This window comes from Electrophorus electricus, chromosome 23, assembly GCF_041902795.1.
Source record: "Electrophorus electricus isolate QZ-2024a chromosome 23, ASM4190279v1, whole genome shotgun sequence".
In the NCBI taxonomy this organism is placed as follows: domain Eukaryota; kingdom Metazoa; phylum Chordata; class Actinopteri; order Gymnotiformes; family Gymnotidae; genus Electrophorus; species Electrophorus electricus.
In genome coordinates, this window is record NC_137519.1 from 5,928,817 (window position 1) to 5,955,000 (window position 26,184).

At 39.3% G+C, this 26,184-nt stretch overlaps 3 protein-coding genes across 6 annotated transcripts in view; 2 read left to right on the forward strand and 1 right to left on the reverse strand.

Moving 5' to 3' along the window:
- Positions 1–2,700: 2,700 nt before the first annotated feature.
- Positions 2,701–13,362, forward strand: LOC113569143 (uncharacterized). The gene is made up of 11 exons (XM_081706303.1): positions 2,701–2,779; positions 5,902–5,966; positions 8,066–8,413; positions 8,495–8,719; positions 8,822–8,947; positions 9,065–9,409; positions 9,586–9,795; positions 10,411–10,501; positions 10,607–10,664; positions 10,767–10,842; positions 12,050–13,362. Exons 2-11 carry the CDS (start codon positions 5,915–5,917, stop codon positions 12,055–12,057), a joined length of 1,539 nt encoding a protein of 512 aa, XP_081562429.1. The 5' UTR covers positions 2,701–2,779; positions 5,902–5,914; the 3' UTR covers positions 12,058–13,362.
- A 1,194-nt stretch (positions 13,363–14,556) lies between these two features.
- On the reverse strand, positions 14,557–18,388 carry LOC118240481 (sialoadhesin-like). The gene is made up of 6 exons (XM_081706551.1): positions 17,579–18,388; positions 16,268–16,612; positions 15,882–16,091; positions 15,165–15,255; positions 14,993–15,059; positions 14,557–14,637 (listed from the first exon to the last, which is right to left on the reverse strand). The coding sequence occupies exons 1-6, from the start codon at positions 17,628–17,630 to the stop codon at positions 14,557–14,559; spliced, it is 846 nt and encodes a 281-aa protein (XP_081562677.1). The 5' UTR covers positions 17,631–18,388.
- Positions 18,389–23,579: 5,191 nt separating this feature from the next.
- The window catches only part of LOC118240429 (B-cell receptor CD22-like), an 18,874-nt gene continuing 16,269 nt past the window's right edge, over positions 23,580–26,184 (forward strand). For 3 of the 4 annotated variants that reach the window (XM_035520759.2, XM_081706294.1, XM_081706296.1), the window contains exon 1: positions 23,717–23,856. In XM_035520759.2, coding sequence (XP_035376652.1) covers positions 23,799–23,856 — 58 coding nt within the window. In that variant the 5' untranslated portion in view covers positions 23,717–23,798. The other variant, XM_081706295.1, reaches the window with a different exon arrangement.

The following is a 26,184-nucleotide window of genomic DNA, read 5'->3' on the forward strand; positions in this document are numbered from 1 at the left end:
AGCTTTAGGTTTCCCCTGGCTTAGCACACAAGACCCACATATATCCTCGGCACAAAATGTCATAATTCAGCGGGCCCCCTCCTGTGCCACTCACTGTTAAATTCAATGTTTTTGCTCAATATTGATGAAAAATTCTAAGACAAGAATCTTGATGTATGTGATAGAATTCGCAACACCATATCTTCCATTTTTTTAAGACCACACGATCCACTTCTCAAATACACCCTTTGCTGGTATGCGTGTTTAGAAACGAAGACTGAGGAAATGCATTCCTCATCTAATCAGTGATAAGGACTTACACACAGTAGCCTTCATCAGATCAACCTGCTTGTTGAAAACCTTCTCCAAACATGGAATAATAATCTGGCTGCAAATCAGCAAGTTTGACACAACTTCCTGGAGAACTTCGTCACAGCTACAGGGTCTGCAGTGCAGAACTTTCTACTTTGCATAATAAAAGGAACTTTTAATGCATAATTACTTCTAGAACACTGCTCTGCTCCGTTCAGCTATGGCCTTAAATAACAGCTTAGACCAGTGTGCTCCAAGCCTGCAGGGTGTATCCAACTGTCATTTGAACCAGAATGTGCAAAACGAGAACTGTAAGGAATCAAAGTGAAAACGAGGAAGCCCCTACGGGGACACCACACCAGACTGGAGTCTGAGGAGTGGGATATTCCCAGCAAGCTTGAACTCAACTGTGGGGATTCCTATTTACACCAAATAATGGGAACCTAGAACACCCCCACTGACACTTACACTAGCTGCCTATTCATTCTCATGTCCAATATCAAATATTTCTACTAGTTATTTAAGGCCTTGTATGTTTTGGCTCATTCTCATTTATCTACCCTCCTTCCTCCGCATTCCCCTCAATGTATTCAGCTCTTCTAACTCCTTTTTTTCTGTTCTTCTTCTAGGCTCCCACAGATGGGTGATGGGCCTTTCAGTGTAGCGGAACTCTGGAACAGTGTTCCTGCTCACCTACAGCTGAGAACCCTCCTCTTTTAGACTGCCTTCTCAATGACACTACAGCTTAGTGAATCCATATTTTATATTCACAATTATTTTTGTTGATCTATTATTATCATCTAATAAGATCTATTATTATTATTATTATTATTATTATTATTATTATTATTATTATTATTATTATATAATTGCTGAGATTTTTTACTGTACATCCACTTATTGTGTTTTTTTTTTTTATACTTCTGTTTCTAATCTTATTTAATCATTTTGGACGGGACCTTTGGGTCTCTTTAAAGGTGATAAATAAAAAATCTATTATTATTACTATTATTAAAATCAATGGCTCTCTGAGGGAGTTCTTCTACTGAATTCAATTAAAAAGTGTTTGTATAGCACTTTTTACACTGTGTTGTCACAAAGCCGCTTTACAGAAATCATTTATACACAGAATCTAGATCCAGGCCTTTAATGAGCAATCAACTGTGACAGTGGCAAAGAAAAAAGAGAAAGAGGAAGAAACATTGAGAAGGAAAACTTGTACTCATCTGCTCCACCCTGGTTACTAATAATATATCATGACCTTTTAAATGACTAACTTTAAATTTATGTTTCACAGTTGGCCCCTTCTTTGCATCCTGTCTACTAGCAACCTGCCCTGTTCCTTTGTTTTGTTTAATTTTCTGGTTTTTGTCCCATATGCTTCTTTGTTATCATTTGCTTGGTGTCAGAAACGCCCAGACACAGGTAGGTTTGGCTCCAAATGCAGAACCCTTTATTTTGATCACTATACAGGTAGGGGCTGAATAAGGAGTTGATAGAATTGGATATCATGGAGATAGTCAGTAACCAGGAGATCACGATGTAGGGAGCAGTCAATCCAAAGCAGGGTCAGAACCAGTAAGCAGAGCCTAGAGAGCCGAAGGGCTAGGCACGAGTTGTAGTCTGGAGAGGAAGCAGAGCTAGAAGAATCAACAGGGGAAGAGAATGCTCGGTATGCATGCTAGGATGGCAATACCTCACCAAGTGGTATGGAAGAACAGGAGTCTTAAAAAGGGAACAGATAGAGGTGTAGCCCATTAGTATTCAGGGGAAGGTGATCTAGGCCTGGGTGCACAGTTAGTTAGGCCCCTCGTTTGGTTTTCCCTGATGTTCTCACCTGATTCTTGTTTACGCCTTGTTAGCTCATGTATTTAAACCCAGTGTTTTCCTCCTTATGTTGCTAATCATTTGTAATTGTCTTATCCCCGTTGTGGTGTTTTTATTTAGCATCTGACATTTGTTCTAGCCTGTGTTCCATGTTTATATCTTTTAACCTGTTTATCCTTTTGGTTTTCATGTTTCCTGGAACTATTCGTGTTGGCTCTGTGACCCTTGACCGTTATAATGACACTGATTTTGGATGCGTCAGGAATAAATCTTGCTCTTCTCAGCCTTTGTGTCTGCTTCTCTATTGCGTTACATTATGACTGTACTCACCTCAGATCCTTGTTTCAGCAAAAATGTATCATGCGTCCTATAGCTTTAGCATAAGATTACAAATATGACATGTTTGAACATATGAAATGTTTGCATATTTATATACTATTATTTATCATAAATTAAAATGATTAGATATGCAAATTGTAAAATTGCATAATGTTTTTTGCACTTCTGGTAACTAAACTCACACAGGAAAGGGAAGGAAACTAGAATTACATAATTAATGATTACATTAGAAAATATTCTACATTCACCCAAACCCCCGACACACTCTTCCCCACTCACATACACCAAGTCAGAAAAGGGTAAGAAGCAGCCACAACAGAAGGTAAGTACATTCATCTGTATTATAATTTATAATTAATCCAGTGTGATTTACATAAACGTCTAAAGAGTAGAAGGCAACCCCCCCCCAAAAAAAACCCACATTGAGAATCTTAAAGAATTCGTAACCTAAATGTCAAATGGCCTGACGTGGACGTAGGCGCAGAGCTTCTTTGCTGGGCTAAAGAGTTTGAAGAAATCTCTCCCTCAATCTCTCACTCTTTGTCTTCCTGTCTTTCTTTTCTCTCTCTCTCCCCCCCTCTCTCATTTTTCAGTTCTCAGGAAATATTTCGGTCACATTTTTTGTGCCACATTTCTATGGTGTACAATATCATTGGTGTAGCCTCATTACAATATCTATCTGATTGTCATGTGTAACTTACTGGCTTGTATGACCATAATCTTTGTGTTACCGTGAGCTCATGTGAAGCTCAGCTCTTTAGACAGAATTGTGTCATGTAAATTCTTTTTACATGTAAAAGTTCTTACAACCAGCAATATTTTTTATTTATCGCTGACACGGAACTCATCCAACAGTTCATCCAATGCTGTGCACATTTGCTAGTTCATAACCTAAATTAGGTTAGCTGATCAGGAAATCTCAGATAGAGCAGGCTCTTTTACCAATAAGGAACCTTTTACGATGGTTACACTTATTCTCAGAATTTACTGTAGAGGATTTTCTTCCTGTCCACACTAAGAAATGCCTACTCTTATATTTCTTTTAATAACTTCAGCGTTACTTGGTGTAGAGCTTCATGGTAAATTGCGTTTTGCCGATGAGACCTTGGCCAATCCAGCAAGTGATGGTGTTCCTCTCATGGGCTTCTGTAACGTTGAGCGGTAAGGAGGCGGACGCATTAGCAGAGAAGAGCGAGAATTATTCAGGGCAAATCCAAAATCAGTCGCTAAGGCAATCCAGTGTCAAAGAGCCGACACGGGGAGTACGAGGATACACGACTAAAAAAAACAAACACACGGAGGCACGAAAGCAAACGGGGAAGCAGGTTATGGAAACACAAAATCTAGGAAATACGGAGTACAAACTAACACAACCATACAAAATCGACATTCACTCATTCAAATGAACCACGAACACTGGCATCCAGACAGGGTGTAAATACGCGAACTTAACGAGGGACAGGTGTGGAAAATCAAACGAGCGGCGGAGAAAAAGAAACTATGGCATGGAACTAAAAAACACAAGACAGGCAAAACACAGAACACGGAAGATTGAAGGGACTGATGGTGACAGCTTCAGTACTTTTTTAAACTTTTGGCGACAATCATGTTCTGAATAAGTAAAGCATCGCACGGACATTTTATTCTGTAATATGTTAGCAATTCAGTTCTCTTTTTTTGCAGACATTTAGATAATCTGTTCAAACTGTGTATGGAAATATGTAGCATTTTAACACACAAATTAAAATATACACTTGAAATATTTAAAGACAGATTATTCTGATTTTTGATTCTATTACGTTTACTCAGTGTTTGGTGTGCAGCCTTGTTACGATTGATACAAAAGTGGTTATACATTGAAATGTGCATGTATGTAGGGAAAATATAGATGAAGGTCTCACTGAAGAGATTTCAGTTGTCACTGGTGGTCATTTCAGCAACAACTTACCCAGGTGCTTTTAGTTCGTGCCCTGTTATCATGTATTCAGTGTGATGTTGATGATCTATGGCTAAATGCAGTGGATTGCATGGCTAGACCAGGCCAAAAGTAGACTTCTGATACTTAAAGGCAGAGAAAAATGTGCAAATTAATATGTATAATGAATATATTGACTCGGGATTTCAGTATTTGTTATTGATTGTATATTCTTCTTTTCTGAACTACAATATATTGAACTGTGTGAAGAAATGGTAAAATACAGTAAACCGGCAGAAGAATAGTGTGGCTTTTGTGATTTGTTTCTCATGTATTTTCATGTATTGTTGTGCACTCTTTGTGCACTTGTGCAAAGGACATAGATTATAGAAAACTGTGGGCTTGACATAGAGAAACACAGAAGATCTAAAACTGACAAACACAGAAGATCTAAAACTGACAAACACAGAAGATCTAAAACTGCTTTCTGTTTTTCTCTGTCTTGTAGCTCCATCCTCCCCAAATAGTTTTTTCTATTTGTAACACATAAATTGTTACTCCAGGCAGGTGTCAGAGATATGAAATGGGGAGAAGGGAGGGTGTGTGTGTGTGTTTGTGTGTGTGTGTGTGTGTGTGTGTGTGTGTGTGTGCGTGTGCGTGTGCGTGTGCGTGTGTGCATGCAAGGCAAAATCATAGAAGGGATGGAGAGGCTTCCACACTGAGAGTACAAGAGAGCAGCCAACAGTAGCGCATTAAAGTGTACGTTTCTGTATAAAGGGTCAGAAATGCTCATTTTAGACATTTATGTTGAAAAGTAAAGCAGCTGAATAAAACTCTAAGGCATATCACATGAAAATGTGTAGACAGTTTTCTTACATTTGGCTTGAAGCTGTATTTTGAATGGACAGATATTTGTGACATAATGTTTTGTCATAAAATCTTTTATGAACATATTCTGACTGTGTTTTCAATAAAAAATCATTTTATTTGTAGTTTGACCGTGTTTTTAGCCTGTTTTGGTTAGAAACAGCTTTTTGGCCCCTCGGCAGTGAGCTATGATGACATTTTATTGTAAAAGCTCAGCTTGTTTAAAATATGTACAAAACATGATGGGTTTCTTCACACACAAATTTATTAAGTATAGTCATTTCTGCATATAGGAAAACAGCCAGAAATGGCATGCTTGCCAATTTTTATACTTTAATATATTTAATAAGTTTAACACACCTTAAACCTTCGTTCACACCTGTTTCTGGTATCGATTGTTGGTATGAAGCAGAGGGATAAATAAATACAGAATCAAAACCCCATTAAAATAACTTCTTTGCAGTACAAAAGACTGTTTTACAAGCTGCTTCAGAGTAATAACCCTGATAACTGAGTATAACTTTCTTCTTAATAATTATTAAAAAACCGCTAGCCAAACCCTCACCTTTAAGTGGATAAATGATTCCGAATTTGCAATGAATATGAATTATGCATTAAAATTAATTCATTTGTTCTTTTTTTTTTTTAATTTATACCGTCAGATCAGATGGAAGTATGGATTTTAAATGTGGAATTCTCTCCCTGAGCATCCTGCTGTTAATTCCAGGTAGGATCACTTTGACTTCACTCAGTTGTGAGTAGTTTAAAAGTAGCATAATGAGTACAATAACTAGAATAACAATTTAAGAATACAAATGCTCAGAATCGTAATGCAGGCAGAAGACACAAGGATACAGCTAACAAACACGTTACATTTAGACATTACATCTACAATGACCAACCACGCCGCACACCCTGACGTGAGTTTAAATACACACAGACGAAACGAGGTGTAGGTGTGTGCAGGCGTGGCCACAAACGAAAGTCCTCCTACTGCACGTGGCCGGCCGAACCACGTGACTCGCGGGAGGTGAGCGTTCCGTGACACTTTTATTTATCATAAATTAAAAATGATTAGATATTGTAAAATGTAAATGTATTGCAAATTGTTAAATGTAAAATTGTGTAATGTTTATGGCACTTCTGGTAACTAAACTCACACAGAAAAGGGAAGGAAACTAGAATTGCATCATTAACGATTATATTAGAAGATATTCTAGACATTAACCCAAACCCCCGACACACTATTCCCCACTCACATACACCAAGTCAGAAAAGGGTAAGAAGCATCCACAACAGAATGTAATTCTCTATTATAATTTATAATTAATCCAGTGTGATTTACATAAATGTCTAAAGAGTAGAAGGCAAAACAAAACCCAAAAAACCCACATTGAGAATCTCAAAGAATTCGTAACCTAAATGTCAAATGGCCTGACGTGTACGCAGGCGCAGAGCTTCTTTGCTGGGCTAAAGAGTTTGAAGAAATCTCTCCCTCAATCTCTCACTCTCTTTGTCTTCCTGTCTTTCTTTTCTCTCTCTCTCTCCCCCTCTCTCATTTTTCAGCTCTCAGGAAACATTTCGGTCATATTTTCTGTGCCACATTTCTATGATGTACAATATCATTGGTGTAGCCTCATTACAATATCTATCTGATTGTCATGTGTAACTTACTGGCTTGTATGACCATAATCTTTGTGTTACCGTGAGCTCATGTGAAGCTCAGCTCTTTAGACAGAATTGTGTCATGTAAATTCTTTTGACATGTAAGACAGTTTTCTTACAACCAGCAATATTTTTATTTATCGCTGACACGGAACTCATCCAACATGCTGTGCACATTTGCTAGTTCATACCCTAAATTAGGTTAGCTGATCAGGAAATCTCAGATAGAGCAGGCTCTTTTACCAATAAGGAACCTTTTACGTTGGTTACACTTATTCTCAGAATTTACTGTAGAGTATGCTCTTCCTGTCCACAGGAAGGAATTCTCTCCCTGAGCATCCTGCTGTTAATTCCAGGTAGGATCACTTTGACTTCACTCAGTTGTGAGTAGTTTAAAAGTAGCATAAAGAGTACAATAACTAGAATAACAATTTAAGAATACAAATGCTCAGAATCGTAATGCAGGCAGAAGACACTTTGCAGTGTCAGACTGGATAAACTGAACTTATATAGGTGAACACATGAGGGATAACTAGACACAGGGGAGGTTAGGGTTAGGGTTAGGTTTAGGGTTGGTTAGGGTTAGGTTTAGGTTAGGTTTAAGCTTAATCAAGTGATCTGGAATGAACTAGGGGCTTGTGGGTAGTGTAGTATGCATTGGGCTGAGTCCGAGTGGAAGGCGTTACATAAACATCTTTATAACTGACAAGAAATGAAAGAAAGACTCTTTATAGACACATGAGAGCAACAATAAACATAGTGGCCGTTCCCAGGATTTAGAACAAGGATGAACGAGATGGAGATGCAGGCAAAACACCCACTGAATGTCTCATCAGTCACCAAATCTGCTTATGTGACACTGATCCCATTAAAGTACCATAAAATACAGACTGGTATAGCACACAGTGTGTGCATCACCAACCACCAGCCACATGAACACTGTGATCAAAAAATAATAATGTGCAGCATCATTAATTGTTGAAAACTCATAGTGAACTGACCTTCAGTGATGAAGATAAGTTTGGTTACACCAGTGAGCAAAAAGAGAAGCGATTTTGCAGAACCAGAAGGGGCAGATTGACTGGGTTTTTTGCTCTTAGAATTCAATATAAGATTTATATTTTGTAGCATGGTCAGATATTTGTGTTTCTGGGGTTTCAGTTTCTCTGGGTGGCACTTTCAGTGTGGCATGCACTTCTCAGACCATCTGTGCTCTGCGGGAGTCAAAGGTGGAGCTGATGTGCTCTTACTCACACATCGACACCACAACAGTCTTCTGGTTCAGCCCCAAACAGAAAGCTAAATGGAGGAATGAAGAACATCCAGAGGATTTAGCATTAGACTCAGACTACGCAGGACGTGTGAATTACACTGAGACCACGAGGTCCAGCTCAACTCTTACAATAACAGACCTGAGAGAGAGAGACTCAGGGGAATATCACCTCATGCTCTTTACAAATACAGGAGAGAAATATCACAGCTCCACAGCAGTCAATCTAACAGTTACAGGTAATAAAGGGGCTATTGTAGCAACCTGTTAAGTTACTGTTTAGTTATTTTTGTCTAATCTTTTAAGTTATAACTATTTAGATCTGCAGGTGAGAGTGGCCCCTGCCTATGGATTGCAAAAGGGTCTCACCTGCAGCACTTCCTGTACCCTCACCAGTATCCCGGAGCGTTACTACTGGTACAAGAACGGACAATATACAAACAAATTCACAGAGGGCAACAGAGTCCATTATTTATCCAGCAGTGATGAAGGCAGTTACTCCTGCTCAGTCCATGGCTTTAATGATATACTCTCCCCTCCAGTGTGTGAGTGTGAATTTCTCCTCAGTATTTAGTTAATGGACACTGTGATTTTACAATTACAAACTGGTAGTCGGATGACTTAATTTGCTAAAAATTGATTTATAGGGTTAAAGTGTTGCTCCCTTCATAATCACAGGCAGAAGGGGAAGAGGTTAAAGGTCAAGAAGCTGATGAAGCCTGGGAGGTCAAAGGGGGGAAATCTCACACTGACTCATGATGGTGTTAATAAAGGCATTGAGGCTTTGAAAGGGACTTTCTTCAAGAATAAAATACAGATGAAACCAAGACTTTCATAATGACAGAGTGCTGCTTTAAATTATATCATTTAATGGCTTGTTATCATTTCAGGTGTTTTTAGTAAGACATGTTGGAGTGTGACATACACAGACAGAAGAGTGTGTTCTGTGGAGGGATCATCAGTGGAGCTTCCCTGCACTTACTCATATCCAATTGATGAGAAAGTTGAACACACATTCTGGTATTATGTTCGTCCAAATGAGGATCCACAGGACCTGAGTCAGGAAGAGCAGTTTACTGGTCGAGTGGAGTATGTTGGAGATGAAGAGAAAAACTGCACTCTGAGAATCAGAGAACTGAGAAAGAGTGATTCTGGAGAATATCGCTTTAGATTCAGCACTAGTACTGAAAGAGGGAAATTCTCTGGTAAACCAGGAGTCATTGTGAATGTTACAGGTACCTGCTCACACCAGCTGTTACAGGTTTAACATCACATTACAGTTACAAACACTACATAAATGATTAAACAAAGATGAAATAAAAAGTCCATATCAAACATTTGATGTTTTCAGATGGATATATTGTATTATTAAGTAGCTCAAGAAACACATTCTGTAAGTTTTTATATACAGATCTGCAGGTGAAAGTGAGTCCCACCCCAAGATCAGAGGGACAGACGGTAACACTGGGCTGCAGCACCATCTGCACTTTGCCCAACAACCCCACCTACATCTGGTACAAGAACAGACAGCCTGTAACCAACAAACCCACCAAACACAACAAACTCTACCTGGAGTTGGCAGAGGGTGAGGGTGGACTCCAGTATTCCTGTGCTTTAGGAGGTAACACAATTCTGTAGAGTCCAGCATGCTGTGAAAGTTTATAACTCTTCATTAACCTTGAAATATACGTTACTAAAATTGATTCATAGCTCCACAGTAATTTAAAAATGTTCCACAATGATATAACTAAGCTATTTCAGAATAATGTAATAGATGTATCTGGTTGGGCAAGACTCCCCTTCCATCCTCAAGCACCTTCACCTTCTCCTGAAGTAGTTTTCCACATCCCTCTCACTGTCCCTGTAGTCTAGTCGGGAAAGCAGTGAGCTCTATTCCTCCACCCCTTCACTTTGAATCCCATCTCAGTTGTTTGGTTTTCTTTTTAATGATCTTTTACGACCTTTTCCACTCCCCTTCCTTGCTCCACTCTACATGTGCAGTTTGGTCTGTCCACACTCGACCATCACGGATGCAACATGTCAGGGTTACTCTATCAGCCTGCTGCCCCCTTACAAAATCATTAAAACGTGTTTTTTTTTTTTGTGGGTTTTTTTTTGTGATTCACTGTGAGCTGATATATCCAAAGACAAAATCAATTATCAATATATTTTGTTAAATGTTATATAATCTTGCCTTGTTAAAATACATTGTGTGGCTACTGCTTTATCTCTGTAGGTCCAGAGGAGAGTACAGTGTCAAAGCATGTCACAGTGGGAGTGGCAGTCTGTCTGGCTCTAATACTCATCACAGGAGCTCTGTGGATGTGGTGTGTCAAGATTAATATGTGAACATAAAAAAATGCCTGAAAATGACTGTCAATTTAATGCTGACTGTTACACAGTTTAAACTCTGTTTGTTGTGTGTGTCTCAGGAAGAGAAACTACAGCTCAGCTACAGACCACAGGAGTTCTGGGGAGAGTGGACAACAGGTAGGTCTGTTTGGGTTGAGGGATAGGAAGATCATGTGACATGATCACATATAATGTAATTCTCATACTGATCTCCTCTCTCTCTCATTCTGCCCCCCCCAGGTTTTTTCTGGTCCTGTATATGATGATGTCTCAGCCCTGACCATGGCCTTTGACCCAAAAAGGAAAACATCTTCAGGTGCTCAATATGATGTTGACTACTCCAGTGTTTATTTTCCACGTTCCCACACACAGAAAGCATCTCCATGCACCACCAGCAGACTTCCTCCTCATACTTCAGAAGACAGTGTTCCGTATGCTACTGTAAACTTTAGCAGACACACTGCTGCATCCCAGTGAGTCAGTCATGCTATTGCAGATTTTAAAGCATGTAGATCATTACATTTAACTGATTGAAAACATAGTGTATTAAGTCATTTTACAGGTTCACGGTTGGATCATCTCTTCATGTTCCAATCCATGTGTTGCTTTAAAAACCAGTACTAGTACATTAAAATCTAACCTAAAATAGACTGGAAGCCAGTGTACTGAAGCTAGAATGAGTGTGATGTGCTGTCTCATGTGTTTTGCTGTTAGCAATCTGGTGGTTGTCTTCTGGACAAACTGTAACTTATCAATTGTCTTTTTTTTGGCAAACTAGTAAACAGTAAGTTACAATAGTCAACTGATAAGAAAACAAAAGCCTGCATCAGATTCTTAGAGTCATGTAGACTAACATGGTCTAACAAAAGCATTGCTTCTCTGTACCGCGTGGTGGCCCGATTGGCGCAGAGCGAGGGGCAGGACGCACAGATTCCAGCGACTGGCACATACATTTATTTACATATAAATATAGAACGATAGCGGCACTCACAAACATTACAAACGATAAACACAAACATGAAACGGTCAACAATAAACACATGCGACAAACACGAATACGTTTATCAATGACGAAAGGAACATCAAGTCAAAACGTTACACCCACAATGACCAACAATCGTGCACACCACGACGAAGGTTTAAATACATAAACAAAACAAGGTGCAGGTGTGGCCACTAACAACCTCCCACTTCACGTTCCGGGCCAACCCACGTGACTCGCGGGAGAAGAGCGTTCCGTGACATTCTCAAGTATAACTATAGAGTTTGAGTAATATTGTCATTGTGCACTTTAAAATTGAATTCAGAGAGTTTGCAAAGATTCCTCACTACTTGTATACCCTGTGGGGTCAAATTTCCCAATTCTTCAATCATTTTATCGCTATTAGCATTTCACCCACCAAGAATAATTTAATTTTATTCTTCATTGAGTTTCAGGAAATGTCAATAATGTTTTGGAAAGTATACGACCAACTGAAGGCTGAACGCTATCTTTAATAAGGCTTTTCTTACTGAAAAACAAGGCAACTAGAAAGAGGAAGGCAGATGAATCCCAAGAGCTGGGTAACCTTGCTGAGTGGTTGAAGGATGGATGCATCTTGAGTCTTTGGAGAAAAGAGATCTGAGAGGCAGCTCTACCCGAAATAGCAGCCTAATCTTTTGCCAAAACACTGTACAATGAGCACAGTAGAACCTGTGAGCTGCTCTTTGCCTGGTAAGAGGTGGCCTAGCAGTCTTAGCCACACTTCACCTTTATGCTCCATGTACAATACCTTTTTATTTGATATAATTTGATTTCATTGAGATTTTAAGAGATGTCTGCTATGCTACTGTGAATGTAAACAATACACAAAAGAGCGAACTTGTTGAAACGTATTATTAAAGGCCCAAAGTACACTGATAGCCGCTAACATACATTTAAGAAAAGACCATAAGTGAACACACCTCAGCAAATATTATTGTCACGGTTGGTCCCTCCTAGCGTCCATGTTTCTATTGTTTCCCTGTCTTGGTTATTGTTTTACTTCCTAGTTTCGTTTCCGTTCCTTAAGTTTGGTTTTCTCCGCTCCTAGTCTGTTTTTCGGTGCCTGTCTTTAGTTTCACCTGTTCCTCATTTCCAGTCGTTTTTCTTTTCGCTGTTCATGACTTACCCCTGTGTCTGGTTTAGTGTTTATTAGTTCATGTATTTAAACCCTGTCTCGTTTCCGATCTCTTGGCTGTTCGCTGAAAGCTCGTATTTGTATTGGCTGTCTAGTCTGTTCATTGTTTATCGGCGCCTCCGTGTATGTTTCTGTAAGTGTACATGAAAGTCCGTTTGTGATTCTAGCCGTTTGTTTTTCCTTACCTCCGTGTGTTACTTCCTACCTTGTTTGATATCGTGAACTTTTGTTTCTATTTATCATGTATTCTCGGATTCTCTGTGTTGGCTCTATGACTATGGACTACTACGACTCTGGATTTGCCCTTAAAAAATCTCGCTCTTCTCTGCACATGCGTCCGCCTACTTACCGCTCACAGTTACAATTCTATAAGTGATCGTTGAAATGGCACTTAATTCTAAATTCTGGACTGCAATTTATTACAAGGTTAAACATATTATTTATTTCTAGGGAATTTTGAGTTTCACAAGACGTTTCTCTGCAGGCTCAAAATGAGGGCTAGAATCAAATTACAGGGAGCCTAATTTTAATGCATTTTATGAATTGTTGGTATCTAGTTGATGATTTCAAAGAAGCATATCAAAGCTTACTGTTAGCTTGCGCTGGTAAATACACTGACACAGTTTATCAGAGGCCAATGACAGTAAGTTAGAAATGTTATTTCAGGTAAAATAAAAGGATTATAATTCAGGAACACTTACTACTTTATAGTAAACCAGGGGAAATTTCCCACCTTCCTTATTATTCTCCAGATTCACTCTTTCTAAGACTTTTTTCCATTGTGCCAGAGTGCAGCTTCTCTCTTTATCCTCAACATACCCCACTCAACCAACAAACTACTCAGACTCAGCTCCTGTGGCTCCCTCACAGGCCAATGGTAATACCAGAAGGCTTTAGTGACTGTGAGATCACTGGGATATGTGGTTTGTTGGACATTTCTTTCTTATTTAACTGTGTTACTCTATGCACATGATGGTGAACTAGAATATTCTACTTGAACCCATAAGTGACTACTTGGGTGTTGAACATTACAGAGATTGTCAACAGAAACTGCTGTACCATTGTGTTGTGCATTCACACTTACATAGTCCTGTGTACTGTGCTGCTGTACTGTTGTGTTTTGGACCAGGACAGCATCTCATTCCAGAAATGACAATGTAAACCTGATTGGCACAAGCTGCGTGTGTGTGTGTGTGTGTGTGTATATGGAGAGTGTCATAATCAGTCAAGAGCTCTGTCTTCCTGTCACTTGGTGATGTAATCCCCCCACCAACATACACACAAAACACACATTAAATGTCTATGCATTAAAGCACATTAATTGTATTTGCATTAACAATACCCCACAAAAGAAATCAAAACCTTGCATAATTTTATACACAAGTTGCCTTTTGTTTAACCTTAAATGCTGAACAAATAAAATGAGTGCAAAAAGACATATAAAGTGTAAACACATTTATGCACTTAAGCAGCAATTATAAATACATTTATGACTGCTGATTGTTTTACAAATGCAATAGGTAACCTAATGGGGGGAAATCATAAAATGTGTTTTGTTAAATGGCTACAGGGAGGAAAATGTTTTGTTCTGTAGCACAGGGAGGGCATAAAGTAAACAATAACATCAGGAACAAGAAAAATATTTGATTTAGTGAAGTTACTGTTTAAATTTGCATTCTGTTTTAGTATATGGCTTTGCTTTTGTTCATGTGTCTGAGAATTATAGGTTTTTAGGCATCCTGACTCATTATAATACCCGATAACTCAAAACATCAAAACTCTGCCCTTAAAGGAGACAGATTACAATTTGCTTGAATGTAATATAGCTAGATTCACACTGTTAGTGAGACTCCTTTAAGTCTATGGTGAGTCTAGTCGGACGTGTTTCTCTGGTGTCTCTGTAAGATCTCTGTAAGATCTGCTGCAAGGGCTCCTCTCAGCAGGGATTGATGCTGAAAGGAGTCATCATAGAAAAATACAAATATACAAATCCACTACTGCCCTGGATCACCCCCCCCCCCCCACACACACACACACAGAGTGCAGTAATTGGAAACTTACTCTGAAGTAAGTGTCATAAGTTGCAGTAAGGTCATGGTTGCAGGATTCAAGGTGGCATATGTATCAAAGTGAGAACCTGTATCAGGCTGAAAAGTAAATAAACAATCTGAGAAAACAGCCTTAGCTCTCATACTCGCAAATGCACACACACACTTATGACACAGTTGTCATTTAACACTGATTCATCCATTACATACATTTCTGTCATGGACCCTGCCTACACAGGTTTGTAACACACACACTCACACTCATGCACACAGTGCAGGAACCTTTGACCTGAGGCAGGTTTGTAGCTGAGCTGTAGTTTCTCTTACTGAGACACACACAACAAACAGAGTTTAAACTGTGTAACAGTCAGCATTAAATTGACAGTCATTTTCAGGCATTTTTTTATGTTCACATATTAATCTTGACACACCACATCCACAGAGCTCCTGTGATGAGTATTAGAGCCAGACAGACTGCCACTCCCACTGTGACATGCTTTGACATTGTACTCTCCTCTGGACCTACAGAGATAAAGCAGGAGCCACACAATGTATTTTAACAAGGCAAGATTATATAACATTTAACAAAATATATTGATAATTGACTTTGTCTTTGGATATATCAGCTCACAGTGAATCACAAAAAAACCCCACAAAAAACCAACCAAACAAAAAAAACACGTTTTAATGATTTTGTAAGGGGGCAGCAGGCTGATAGAGTAACCCTGACATGTTGCGTCCGTGATGGTCGAGTGTGGACAGACCAAACTGCACATGTAGAGTGGAGCAAGGAAGGGGAGTGGAAAAGGTCGTAAAAGATCATTAAAAAGAAAACCAAACAACTGAGATGGGATTCAAAGTGAAGGGGTGGAGGAATAGAGCTCACTGCTTTCCCAACTAGACTACAGGGACAGTGAGAGGGATGTGGAAAACTACTTCAGGAGAAGGTGAAGGTGCTTGAGGATGGAAGGGGAGTCATGCCCAACCAGATACATCTATTACATTATTCTGAAATAGCTTAGTTATATCATTGTGGAACATTTTTAAATTACTGTGGAGCTATGAATCAATTTTAGTAACGTATATTTCAAGGTTAATGAAGAGTTATAAACTTTCACAGCATGCTGGACTCTACAGAATTGTGTTACCTCCTAAAGCACAGGAATACTGGAGTCCACCCTCACCCTCTGCCAACTCCAGGTAGAGTTTGTTGTGTTTGGTGGGTTTGTTGGTTACAGGCTGTCTGTTCTTGTACCAGATGTAGGTGGGGTTGTTGGGCAAAGTGCAGATGGTGCTGCAGCCCAGTGTTACCGTCTGTCCCTCTGATCTTGGGGTGGGACTCACTTTCACCTGCAGATCTGTATATAAAAACTTACAGAATGTGTTTCTTGAGCTACTTAATAATACAATATATCCATCTGAAAACATCAAATGTTTGATATGGACTTTTTATTTCATCTTTGTTTAATCATTTATGTAGTGTTTGTAACTGTAATGTGATGTTAAACCTGTAACAGCTGGTGTGAGCAGGTACCTGTAACATTCACAATGACTCCTGGTTTACCAGAGAATTTCCCTCTTTCAGTACTAGTGCTGAATCTAAAGCGATATTCTCCAGAATCACTCTTTCTCAGTTCTCTGATTCTCAGAGTGCAGTTTTTCTCTGCATCTCCAACATACTCCACTCGACCAGTAAACTCCTCTTCCTGACTCAGATCCTGTGGATCCTCATTTGGACGAACATAATACCAGAATGTGTGTTCAACTTTCTCATCACTGGGATATGAGTAAGTGCAGGGAAGCTCCACTGATGATCCCTCTACAGCACACATTCTTCTGTCTGTGTATGTTACACTCCAACATGTCTTACTAAAAACACCTGAAATGATAACAAGCCATTAAATGATATAATTTAAAGCAGCACTCTGTCATTATGATTGTCGATGTGTGAGTATGAGAACATCAGGTGCACCTTCGACTCCTGCAGAGCACAGATGGTTTGAGGAGTGCATGCCACACTGAAAGTGCCACCCAGAGAAACTGAAACCCCAGAAACACAAATATCTGACCCTGCTACAAAATATAAATCTTATATTGAATTCTAAGAGCAAAAAACCCAGTCAATCTGCCCCTTCTGGTTCTGCAAAATCGCTTCTCTTTTTGCTCACTGGTGTAACCAAAATTATCTTCATCACTGAAGGTCAGTTCACTATGAGTTTTCAACAATTAATGATGCTGCACATTATTAATTTTTGATCACAGTGTTCATGTGGCTGGTGGTTGGTGATGCACACACTGTGTGCTATACCAGTCTGTATTTTATGGTACTTTAATGGGATCAGTGTCACATAAGCAGATTTGGTGACTGATGAGACATTCAGTGGGTGTTTTGCCTGCATCTCCATCTCGTTCATCCTTGTTCTAAATCCTGGGAACGGCCACTATGTTTATTGTTGCTCTCATGTGTCTATAAAGAGTCTTTCTTTCATTTCTTGTCAGTTATAAAGATGTTTATGTAACGCCTTCCACTCGGACTCAGCCCAATGCATACTACACTACCCACAAGCCCCTAGTTCATTCCAGATCACTTGATTAAGCTTAAACCTAACCTAAACCTAACCCTAACCAACCCTAAACCTAACCCTAACCCTAACCTCCCCTGTGTCTAGTTATCCCTCATGTGTTCACCTATATAAGTTCAGTTTATCCAGTCTGACACTGCAAAGTGTCTTCTGCCTGCATTACGATTCTGAGCATTTGTATTCTTAAATTGTTATTCTAGTTATTGTACTCTTTATGCTACTTTTAAACTACTCACAACTGAGTGAAGTCAAAGTGATCCTACCTGGAATTAACAGCAGGATGCTCAGGGAGAGAATTCCACATTTAAAATCCATACTTCCATCTGATCTGACGGTATAAATTTAAAAAAAAATGAACAAATGAATTAATTTTAATGCATAATTCATATTCATTGCAAATTCGGAATCATTTATCCACTTAAAGGTGAGGGTTTGGCTAGCGGTTTTTTAATAATTATTAAGAAGAAAGTTATACTCAGTTATCAGGGTTATTACTCTGAAGCAGCTTGTAAAACAGTCTTTTGTACTGCAAAGAAGTTATTTTAATGGGGTTTTGATTCTGTATTTATTTATCCCTCTGCTTCATACCAACAATCGATACCAGAAACAGAACGAAGGTTTAAGGTGTGTTAAACTTATTAAATATATTAAAGTATAAAAATTGGCAAGCATGCCATTTCTGGCTGTTTTCCTATATGCAGAAATGACTATACTTAATAAATTTGTGTGTGAAGAAACCCATCATGTTTTGTACATATTTTAAACAAGCTGAGCTTTTACAATAAAATGTCATCATAGCTCACTGCCGAGGGGCCAAAAAGCTGTTTCTAACCAAAACAGGCTAAAAACACGGTCAAACTACAAATAAAATGATTTTTTATTGAAAACACAGTCAGAATATGTTCATAAAAGATTTTATGACAAAACATTATGTCACAAATATCTGTCCATTCAAAATACAGCTTCAAGCCAAATGTAAGAAAACTGTCTACACATTTTCATGTGATATGCCTTAGAGTTTTATTCAGCTGCTTTACTTTTCAACATAAATGTCTAAAATGAGCATTTCTGACCCTTTATACAGAAACGTACACTTTAATGCGCTACTGTTGGCTGCTCTCCTGTACTCTCAGTGTGGAAGCCTCTCCATCCCTTCTATGATTTTGCCTTGCATGCACACACGCACACGCACACGCACACGCACACGCACACGCACACACACACACACACACACACACACACACACACACACACACACACACACCCTCCCTTCTCCCCATTTCATATCTCTGACACCTGCCTGGAGTAACAATTTATGTGTTACAAATAGAAAAAACTATTTGGGGAGGATGGAGCTACAAGACAGAGAAAAACAGAAAGCAGTTTTAGATCTTCTGTGTTTGTCAGTTTTAGATCTTCTGTGTTTCTCTATGTCAAGCCCACAGTTTTCTATAATCTATGTCCTTTGCACAAGTGCACAAAGAGTGCACAGCAATACATGAAAATACATGAGAAACATTTCTTAGTGTGGACAGGAAGAGCATACTCTACAGTAAATTCTGAGAATAAGTGTAACCAACGTAAAAGGTTCCTTATTGGTAAAAGAGCCTGCTCTATCTGAGATTTCCTGATCAGCTAACCTAATTTAGGGTATGAACTAGCAAATGTGCACAGCATGTTGGATGAGTTCCGTGTCAGCGATAAATAAAAATATTGCTGGTTGTAAGAAAACTGTCTTACATGTCAAAAGAATTTACATGACACAATTCTGTCTAAAGAGCTGAGCTTCACATGAGCTCACGGTAACACAAAGATTATGGTCATACAAGCCAGTAAGTTACACATGACAATCAGATAGATATTGTAATGAGGCTACACCAATGATATTGTACATCATAGAAATGTGGCACAGAAAATATGACCGAAATGTTTCCTGAGAGCTGAAAAATGAGAGAGGGGGAGAGAGAGAGAGAAAAGAAAGACAGGAAGACAAAGAGAGTGAGAGATTGAGGGAGAGATTTCTTCAAACTCTTTAGCCCAGCAAAGAAGCTCTGCGCCTGCGTACACGTCAGGCCATTTGACATTTAGGTTACGAATTCTTTGAGATTCTCAATGTGGGTTTTTTGGGTTTTGTTTTGCCTTCTACTCTTTAGACATTTATGTAAATCACACTGGATTAATTATAAATTATAATAGAGAATTACATTCTGTTGTGGATGCTTCTTACCCTTTTCTGACTTGGTGTATGTGAGTGGGGAATAGTGTGTCGGGGGTTTGGGTTAATGTCTAGAATATCTTCTAATATAATCGTTAATGATGCAATTCTAGTTTCCTTCCCTTTTCTGTGTGAGTTTAGTTACCAGAAGTGCCATAAACATTACACAATTTTACATTTAACAATTTGCAATACATTTACATTTTACAATATCTAATCATTTTTAATTTATGATAAATAAAAGTGTCACGGAACGCTCACCTCCCGCGAGTCACGTGGTTCGGCCGGCCACGTGCAGTAGGAGGACTTTCGTTTGTGGCCACGCCTGCACACACCTACACCTCGTTTCGTCTGTGTGTATTTAAACTCACGTCAGGGTGTGCGGCGTGGTTGGTCATTGTAGATGTAATGTCTAAATGTAACGTGTTTGTTAGCTGTATCCTTGTGTATCGTGTTCGTTAAACGTCAATCGTTTCTTGTTCATGTTGTCGTTTGTTATTAAATGTTCGTCCCTGTCGAGGAAGTTACTTAGAGCAAGTGTGGGTGTCTGTTAGGAGTGTGTGTGTGTGTGAGACTCTAAGGAGACACATTAAACAGTATTACCAAGCAGATGCTGCACTGTTCTCATTTAAAGAGGTTTTTAAATGGTGTCATCCTTCCTCATCTAGTTTCTGTTTGCATGAGAGTATGTTTGGAGTATACTCTTACAATGGAGACACAGTGACATCATGATAGGAGTATACTTTCACACTGGACACACAGTGATATCATATATGTTTTAAGCATACATAAACCCACGTATTGTGCAGTTTGTACACAAACAATTACGGACCAATCAATGAGGTGTTCACATGAATGATCCTGACCAATCAGTGCAGGGTTCTTATCACTGATTCTGACCAATCAGCCATGTTTCATTGTTATTCAAAAAAAAAGAAAGAAAAAAAAACAGGTCAAGATTTCACACTCCTCTACAGGAACCCAGGATTTAGCACAGGAATTTAGACACAAGCACCCCCCCCCAACCCACACACACACACACACATGCACAAATGAAGTCAAACATATAAACACACTCCCTAAACCAACACACACAGAAAGAAAAAGAAAACACACAGATGAAAAGGCTCCAACACACACACACATACATGCATTAATGAAAACACGTGTGCACACTCACACACAACATATATATGAATATGTGTGTGTGTGTGTGTGTGTGTGTATAAAATCCATCATGAGTATGTGTGTGGGAGGCTGGCATGTCTTTATAGTGAGCCAAGCTCAAGGCTAACCTTCTGTTCTCATCTCAACTGCTGCAGGTGTCTAAAGCAGAAAAGCCAGGCTTTCCTCTCTGTGGAGAGGCCTTGCATCCTCCAGGGATTCCCTACTAGGACACCCAAACCCAGACACGCCCCAGCAGAGGCCTACCAAAGTGGGTGATGTGCACACAGTTCATGTTCAGTATTCTAGTCCAGTATGTTTCTTAAACATTGCTTTGTGGGCATGTACTCATATAGTCTGCTGTAATATGCAACAGAAGCGTCCAGATTTGACCTCATTGACTTTGTGTTGTCAAGAATTTGGCTCAATATAGCTGCATCCCAAACAGCTCCCAGTTAAACAAATAGTGCACTACATAAGCTGTAAAAGCAATTAGCTCATGCCCTACACAGGGCACTCTGTTTAGCCGGACAGACATATCAGATGTGTGTGTGCGTACGTGTGTGTCGCGTTCTAACAGGGAGTTTAGGAAAACAAGTGAAGTTGTTTCTAGACTGTACTGAAAAACACAGTAAAACCTTCAGAATTAGTAAGATGCCCAAATATGATGAAATAACTGTGACGAGTCCAAGCCGACAAACTCAAAGGCTGTGAGTGGAGCTCTCAGACAGAAGAGCAGAGGGCTAAATACAAAAGAGAAGACAAACTCAACCCTCAAATCTTTACATTACCAATGTAATAGCCTTAAGAAAAGGCAGACTGCAAGAGAGCAGTCCAATACACACATATGCACACAAACCCTCACACACAAGGTATAAATATGCATACACTGAGATCCAATTATTTCTTCCCTGAGGTGTGCTCTCCTAGTTGACATGAGAGAGGACCTACTAGATTGTGGACTAGAGGACATTTCAGAGTCGGCACTACAGGACGTATTAGAGGATATTTCAGAGTAGGCACTATAGGACATAGTGGAGTATGTATTAGATCATATGAGAAAGTGTTTTAGGGCATGCACTGCAGAACACAGTAGAGGACATACACTACAGTATATAAAAAGACATTGTAGACCATGCCCTACAGGACATATTAGAGGACATTTCAGAGTATGACCTACAGGACGTATGTAACATTGTGGTAGTGAGAAGTCAATATCTGTTTCCTGAGTCTGCCAGCACAGACAAACTTAAAGTGAATAAAGTCAGTTTGCTTCATTAATTACTCGCATACTGTTACAAAGTGTAACGGTCCCCCTCCTCAGTGTCCGTGTAGTTTGGGCCACCACGTGGTTCTTGTTTATTTACGTATTCTCATAGAATATGATGTACAGAGACATCTAAGAAATTATAATGCATTAATATATGTATTTAGTATATTTCTGAAGAAAGAACATGTAAAGGTGTAATTCTATATAAAAAGACTCAATACACGATGTAATAACTATATATAGAAGTAAGTTGGGTTAAAAAGATCCAGTAACCGGAGCCTACTTTTTATTGTTTGTTTTGTTTATCACATGTGTAACCAGCAGAGAAAAAAACGTGTTCAAATTTAGTAATACATGAGAAAGTATTACACAGCCACTAAATCAAATTATATGTAATTTCAACAAGCATCACTACACCAGTACACTGGGGATGAAGTACATCACTGTCACATTTCCTGTCCTGTGGGCTAAAGGCTACACAGTGACGTATGAATAAATGATGCATTACCTGCAGTACACACTGGGTAGGCTACTGGCATTTCTGACAGGTTTACAGCATCACTGCATTTTTAAGCAAAATTGAGAGACTAAAAGGATGGTCACAGTTCCAAAGAATATGTGTTTTAACCCGCTATAAAAGATTACTTTCAGAAATATCGATTCCTGACACAATTAATTAATTCTTTGGGGGTTTCTCTGTCTCTATGAATTCAACATAAACTCTGTTGTCATGAAATGCTCTGACTTCACTTGCTGTGACTCATTGTGCTGTGTTGCTTTCTAGTGTTCAGTACAGTTTCCTGAGTCCACTGTCGCCCCGCTGTGGCTGATTAAGGTCTTTATATTGCTTGTTTTACTACTTACTTCAAAAACAGTTTACAAAAGAAAATCTGGAAACAACAAACTCTGGATTTTATATTTCATTTATATTTTATATTTCATCTCCTATTTCTTCAAATTAAGTGGCTACAATAGAAAAAGTGGTTTCAAACTTTATTTACTCACCATAGTGAACATAACATAAAATAAAAATTCTTGTATCTTCACCTAAATGTTCACTACAGCAGCTCTGCATGTTTGACTGATACGAGTTGGGCATGTGGTTAACACTAAAGTTTTACAAATGTCACACTGCATTCTCCCCTCTCATCTATATGGCTGCTGAGCTCCTGTTTGATGATATTTGACCTAAATATACTCACAGCTTCTGCTATAGGAAAGTCTGGACTACGAGCTCTGGGCAGCCATGACAACCAAAGATATAATTTATGGTCAATCTGTAGAAGAAATACCCAGAATTCCATTACCAGTCAGTCTGATCAAACTCAAACCTGACCTCAGGGACTTTGACAGGAGTGATAGATGTGGCATCTGGTGTAACAGATGATGCAGGACACAGGAAAGGCCAAGCCTGATACCAGGGCAGACTAGTACATCTTTAACTTATCAGTAAACAAACAAACAAAGCAAATGAGTAGAAAAACAAAAAGGAAAAAAGGTTTCTCACACTTGAATGAGTTTTGTGATCTTGAGAACAGAAAAAGGAAGAGGTTATAAGCTAGAAGGGGGAGGTGTGATGAACAAATGCTCTGCTAAATGCACAACACACCTTCCGTGTCTTTGCTGTTTGACAGTAAGCAAGATCACAACATCTTCCAAGTGTAGGATGGGTGAGGAGGAGCAGGACTGAGGTCACGCCCGTTATACTCGGGAAGACAAGAAAGTAGCAGAGACCTTCATGTAAGGCTTAAATTTAGCATTTAGCCTAAAGTTATTACTTACTGAAGCTGGAAGTTTCACTTCTGTGTGACCAGTGTGAACCAGTGTGTGAAACATGTCTTTCCGAACATCAGGAAATATTACGGTAGCAGCAATGCTCATGTTACTGGCAGGTAAACTTTGAATATTTCCTTTATGTTTTACTTTGTTTTTTGGGCACGCATGCTATTGCTTTGACAATGGACAGTGGGTAGGCCAAGACCCTAAGTGTAAATTATGTGTGGGGTTTGGCACGCTGAAGCATATTTTATCAGCGTCTAAGTTTAGTTTGTCACATGTGGAGACACAATCAAGATCTTAAGAGTGTTAGAGTGTTTGATAGTAAATGTCTAGAGATTGCTGAGTGGAATTTCAAATAAAGCGATTAGGTTTGTATGAGAAGTGGAGCATGTTGGAGAATGAGCATTGGCTTTAAATATTGGTAGATGGGGTGAAGGACGAGACTGGAAATTGTTTGTTGATGTAAATAAAAAAACTACAGGTCCCACAATGTACTGTGTTAACCTCGCTGAGGCTGGACATGGTGTGGTACTCATAAAAAAAACAAAAAACAAAAAAAACCCCGGATGCATTAATTTTGAGAGCTTACAGTTTCATTTGAAGATGCAGTGTCTGAGGTGAGAGAACGCAGGTGGGAGGCACATATAAGACCAGTAGAGACAGGTGTTAGGGGATTTGTCACAAAGTCTGCCACATTATAACTTGTGCAGTTCGGCACAGATTTGGCAGTAGCTGTGAAGGAGTTGTCAGAAGTAGCTGAAAGGGCTAGTCAGTGGTTGTGGATAAGGAGAGCTCAGTCTGGTTGGGGTAATGCCCCATAAAGGCAGAATGGATGAGGCTGTCATGTCATGGTGTAAAGTGGTAGATCCAGATGGAACTGGTGGCATTGAGGAGGCATTGATGGTGCCAGCTTTAGTCACTAGGCAGCCCAGGGTGGATTGGTGTTAGAGAATGCTTAAAGGTAATAGCCAAGTGGAACTGGCAGCACTGAGCACGCATTAATGGTGCCAGTGGGGCTGGGTATGGCCTTAGTCACCGGAAAGGCCATCATGGTTTTTACAGTAATATTAGCACAGTGTTTAAGAAGTGCAGCTGTGTTTATTAGTGGCACGGTGTTTAAGACGTGTGTGTCTTTGTGAGTGGCACAGTGTTTAAGAGGTAGAGCTTGGTTTAAAGGGAGCTTGGAGGGGGTGAGACTGAGACACCAGATCTCACTGTTGAGCCTCCTGGAAGTGTCGTGTCCCCACCAAAAAGAGGTGCCTACCTGATGAGCTCGCGATGTTGTGGTTGGCTGGTGTGAAGAGAGTAAAGATATGAAGCTCTAATGGTGTTCTATTGGCATCGGATATTCATCATGTTATCCCGTGTATATATACACACAATGATGTACATTTGTGGGAACTTGAATAGGGGAGAAACTATATTAATTTTAACAGGTGGGTATAGCCAAAATATGTGAAAAGCTACTTCAGAAAAATCCCAGATTTTACCTGCACATCTAAACTGAAGATTTTTAATATTAGTGTGTGTGTGTGTGTGTGTGTGTGTGTGTGTGTGTGTGTGTGTGTGTGTGTGTGTGTGTGTGTGTATTCAAAATTGTACAAAGTTCCATACTGAATATTTTAATTGTATTAAACTGTATTGTATTCCTTTGTGGCTATCACAGCACACCACACCTTCATGCAGAGGCGGTTCTAGGACGTTTTAACTGGGGAGTCCCAGAGGTAGCAAAGAGTTGTCTAGAGGTGGCTACAGTGTGTTTTTAATGTGCATGCACAGTCTGCTGAATTTTTTATATGCTTTAATATTCTACTAATAATAGGCTAAAACAAATTAATACTCCACATGTATGCACATGCATAACTGCTGATGGTCAATCTCCTTTTTTGCGTAACCGTTGAAATGAACTCAAAATGTCTAATCTGAATTATATAACAACATATTTTATACTGTATATTGATATAATAAGACAATTACCCTGGATGGTCTTGGATAAAGAATATAAAATAGGTCCTAACCTTGTTTAAGTGTGATGAGGCAGGATGCAAGCGAATCAATGTTTAATGTAAACGAAAGTAGAAGTCGAGAACTGTAACGGAACGCTCGCCTCTCACTAATCACGTGGTTTGGCCCGCAGCGTGCAGTGGGAGGGTTTTGTTTGTCTGTAACCACGCCTGCACATACCTGCACCTTGTTTGTATGTATTTAAACCCTCTTAATAGTGTGCAGAATCGTTGGTCGTTGTTGATGTTAATGTTAGCATCGTCATTGTTAAATGTTTTCGCGTTCATCGTTGATGTTGTATGTGAGTGCATTGTCTTTGTGTGTTAATAAATGTTTGTCCACATCGATGGAGTCTGTGCGTCCTGCACCTCGCTCTTTGGCTCTCGGGACACACCGTGAAAAAAACACAACATACAAGTACGAACTTACACAAAGGG

What these genes read in the sequence shown, in the direction of transcription:
- LOC118240481 (XM_081706551.1), bottom strand. Translation starts at nt 17,630, where the DNA reads ATGGATTTTAAATGTGGAATTCTCTCCCTGAGCATCCTGCTGTTAATT. An exon ending in CATCCTGCTGTTAATTCCAG is followed by an intron (nt 16,613 to 17,578) that starts GTAGGATCACTT and finishes TTATCATTTCAG; the next exon opens with GTGTTTTTAGTAAGACATGT. An exon ending in ACAGGAGCTCTGTGGATGTG is followed by an intron (nt 15,060 to 15,164) that starts GTGTGTCAAGAT and finishes TGTGTGTCTCAG; the next exon opens with TAAGAGAAACTACAGCTCAG.
- LOC113569143 (XM_081706303.1), top strand. Translation starts at nt 5,915, where the DNA reads ATGGATTTTAAATGTGGAATTCTCTCCCTGAGCATCCTGCTGTTAATT. An exon ending in AGTCAATCTAACAGTTACAG is followed by an intron (nt 8,414 to 8,494) that starts GTAATAAAGGGG and finishes ATAACTATTTAG; the next exon opens with ATCTGCAGGTGAGAGTGGCC. An exon ending in TCATGATGGTGTTAATAAAG is followed by an intron (nt 8,948 to 9,064) that starts GCATTGAGGCTT and finishes TTATCATTTCAG; the next exon opens with GTGTTTTTAGTAAGACATGT.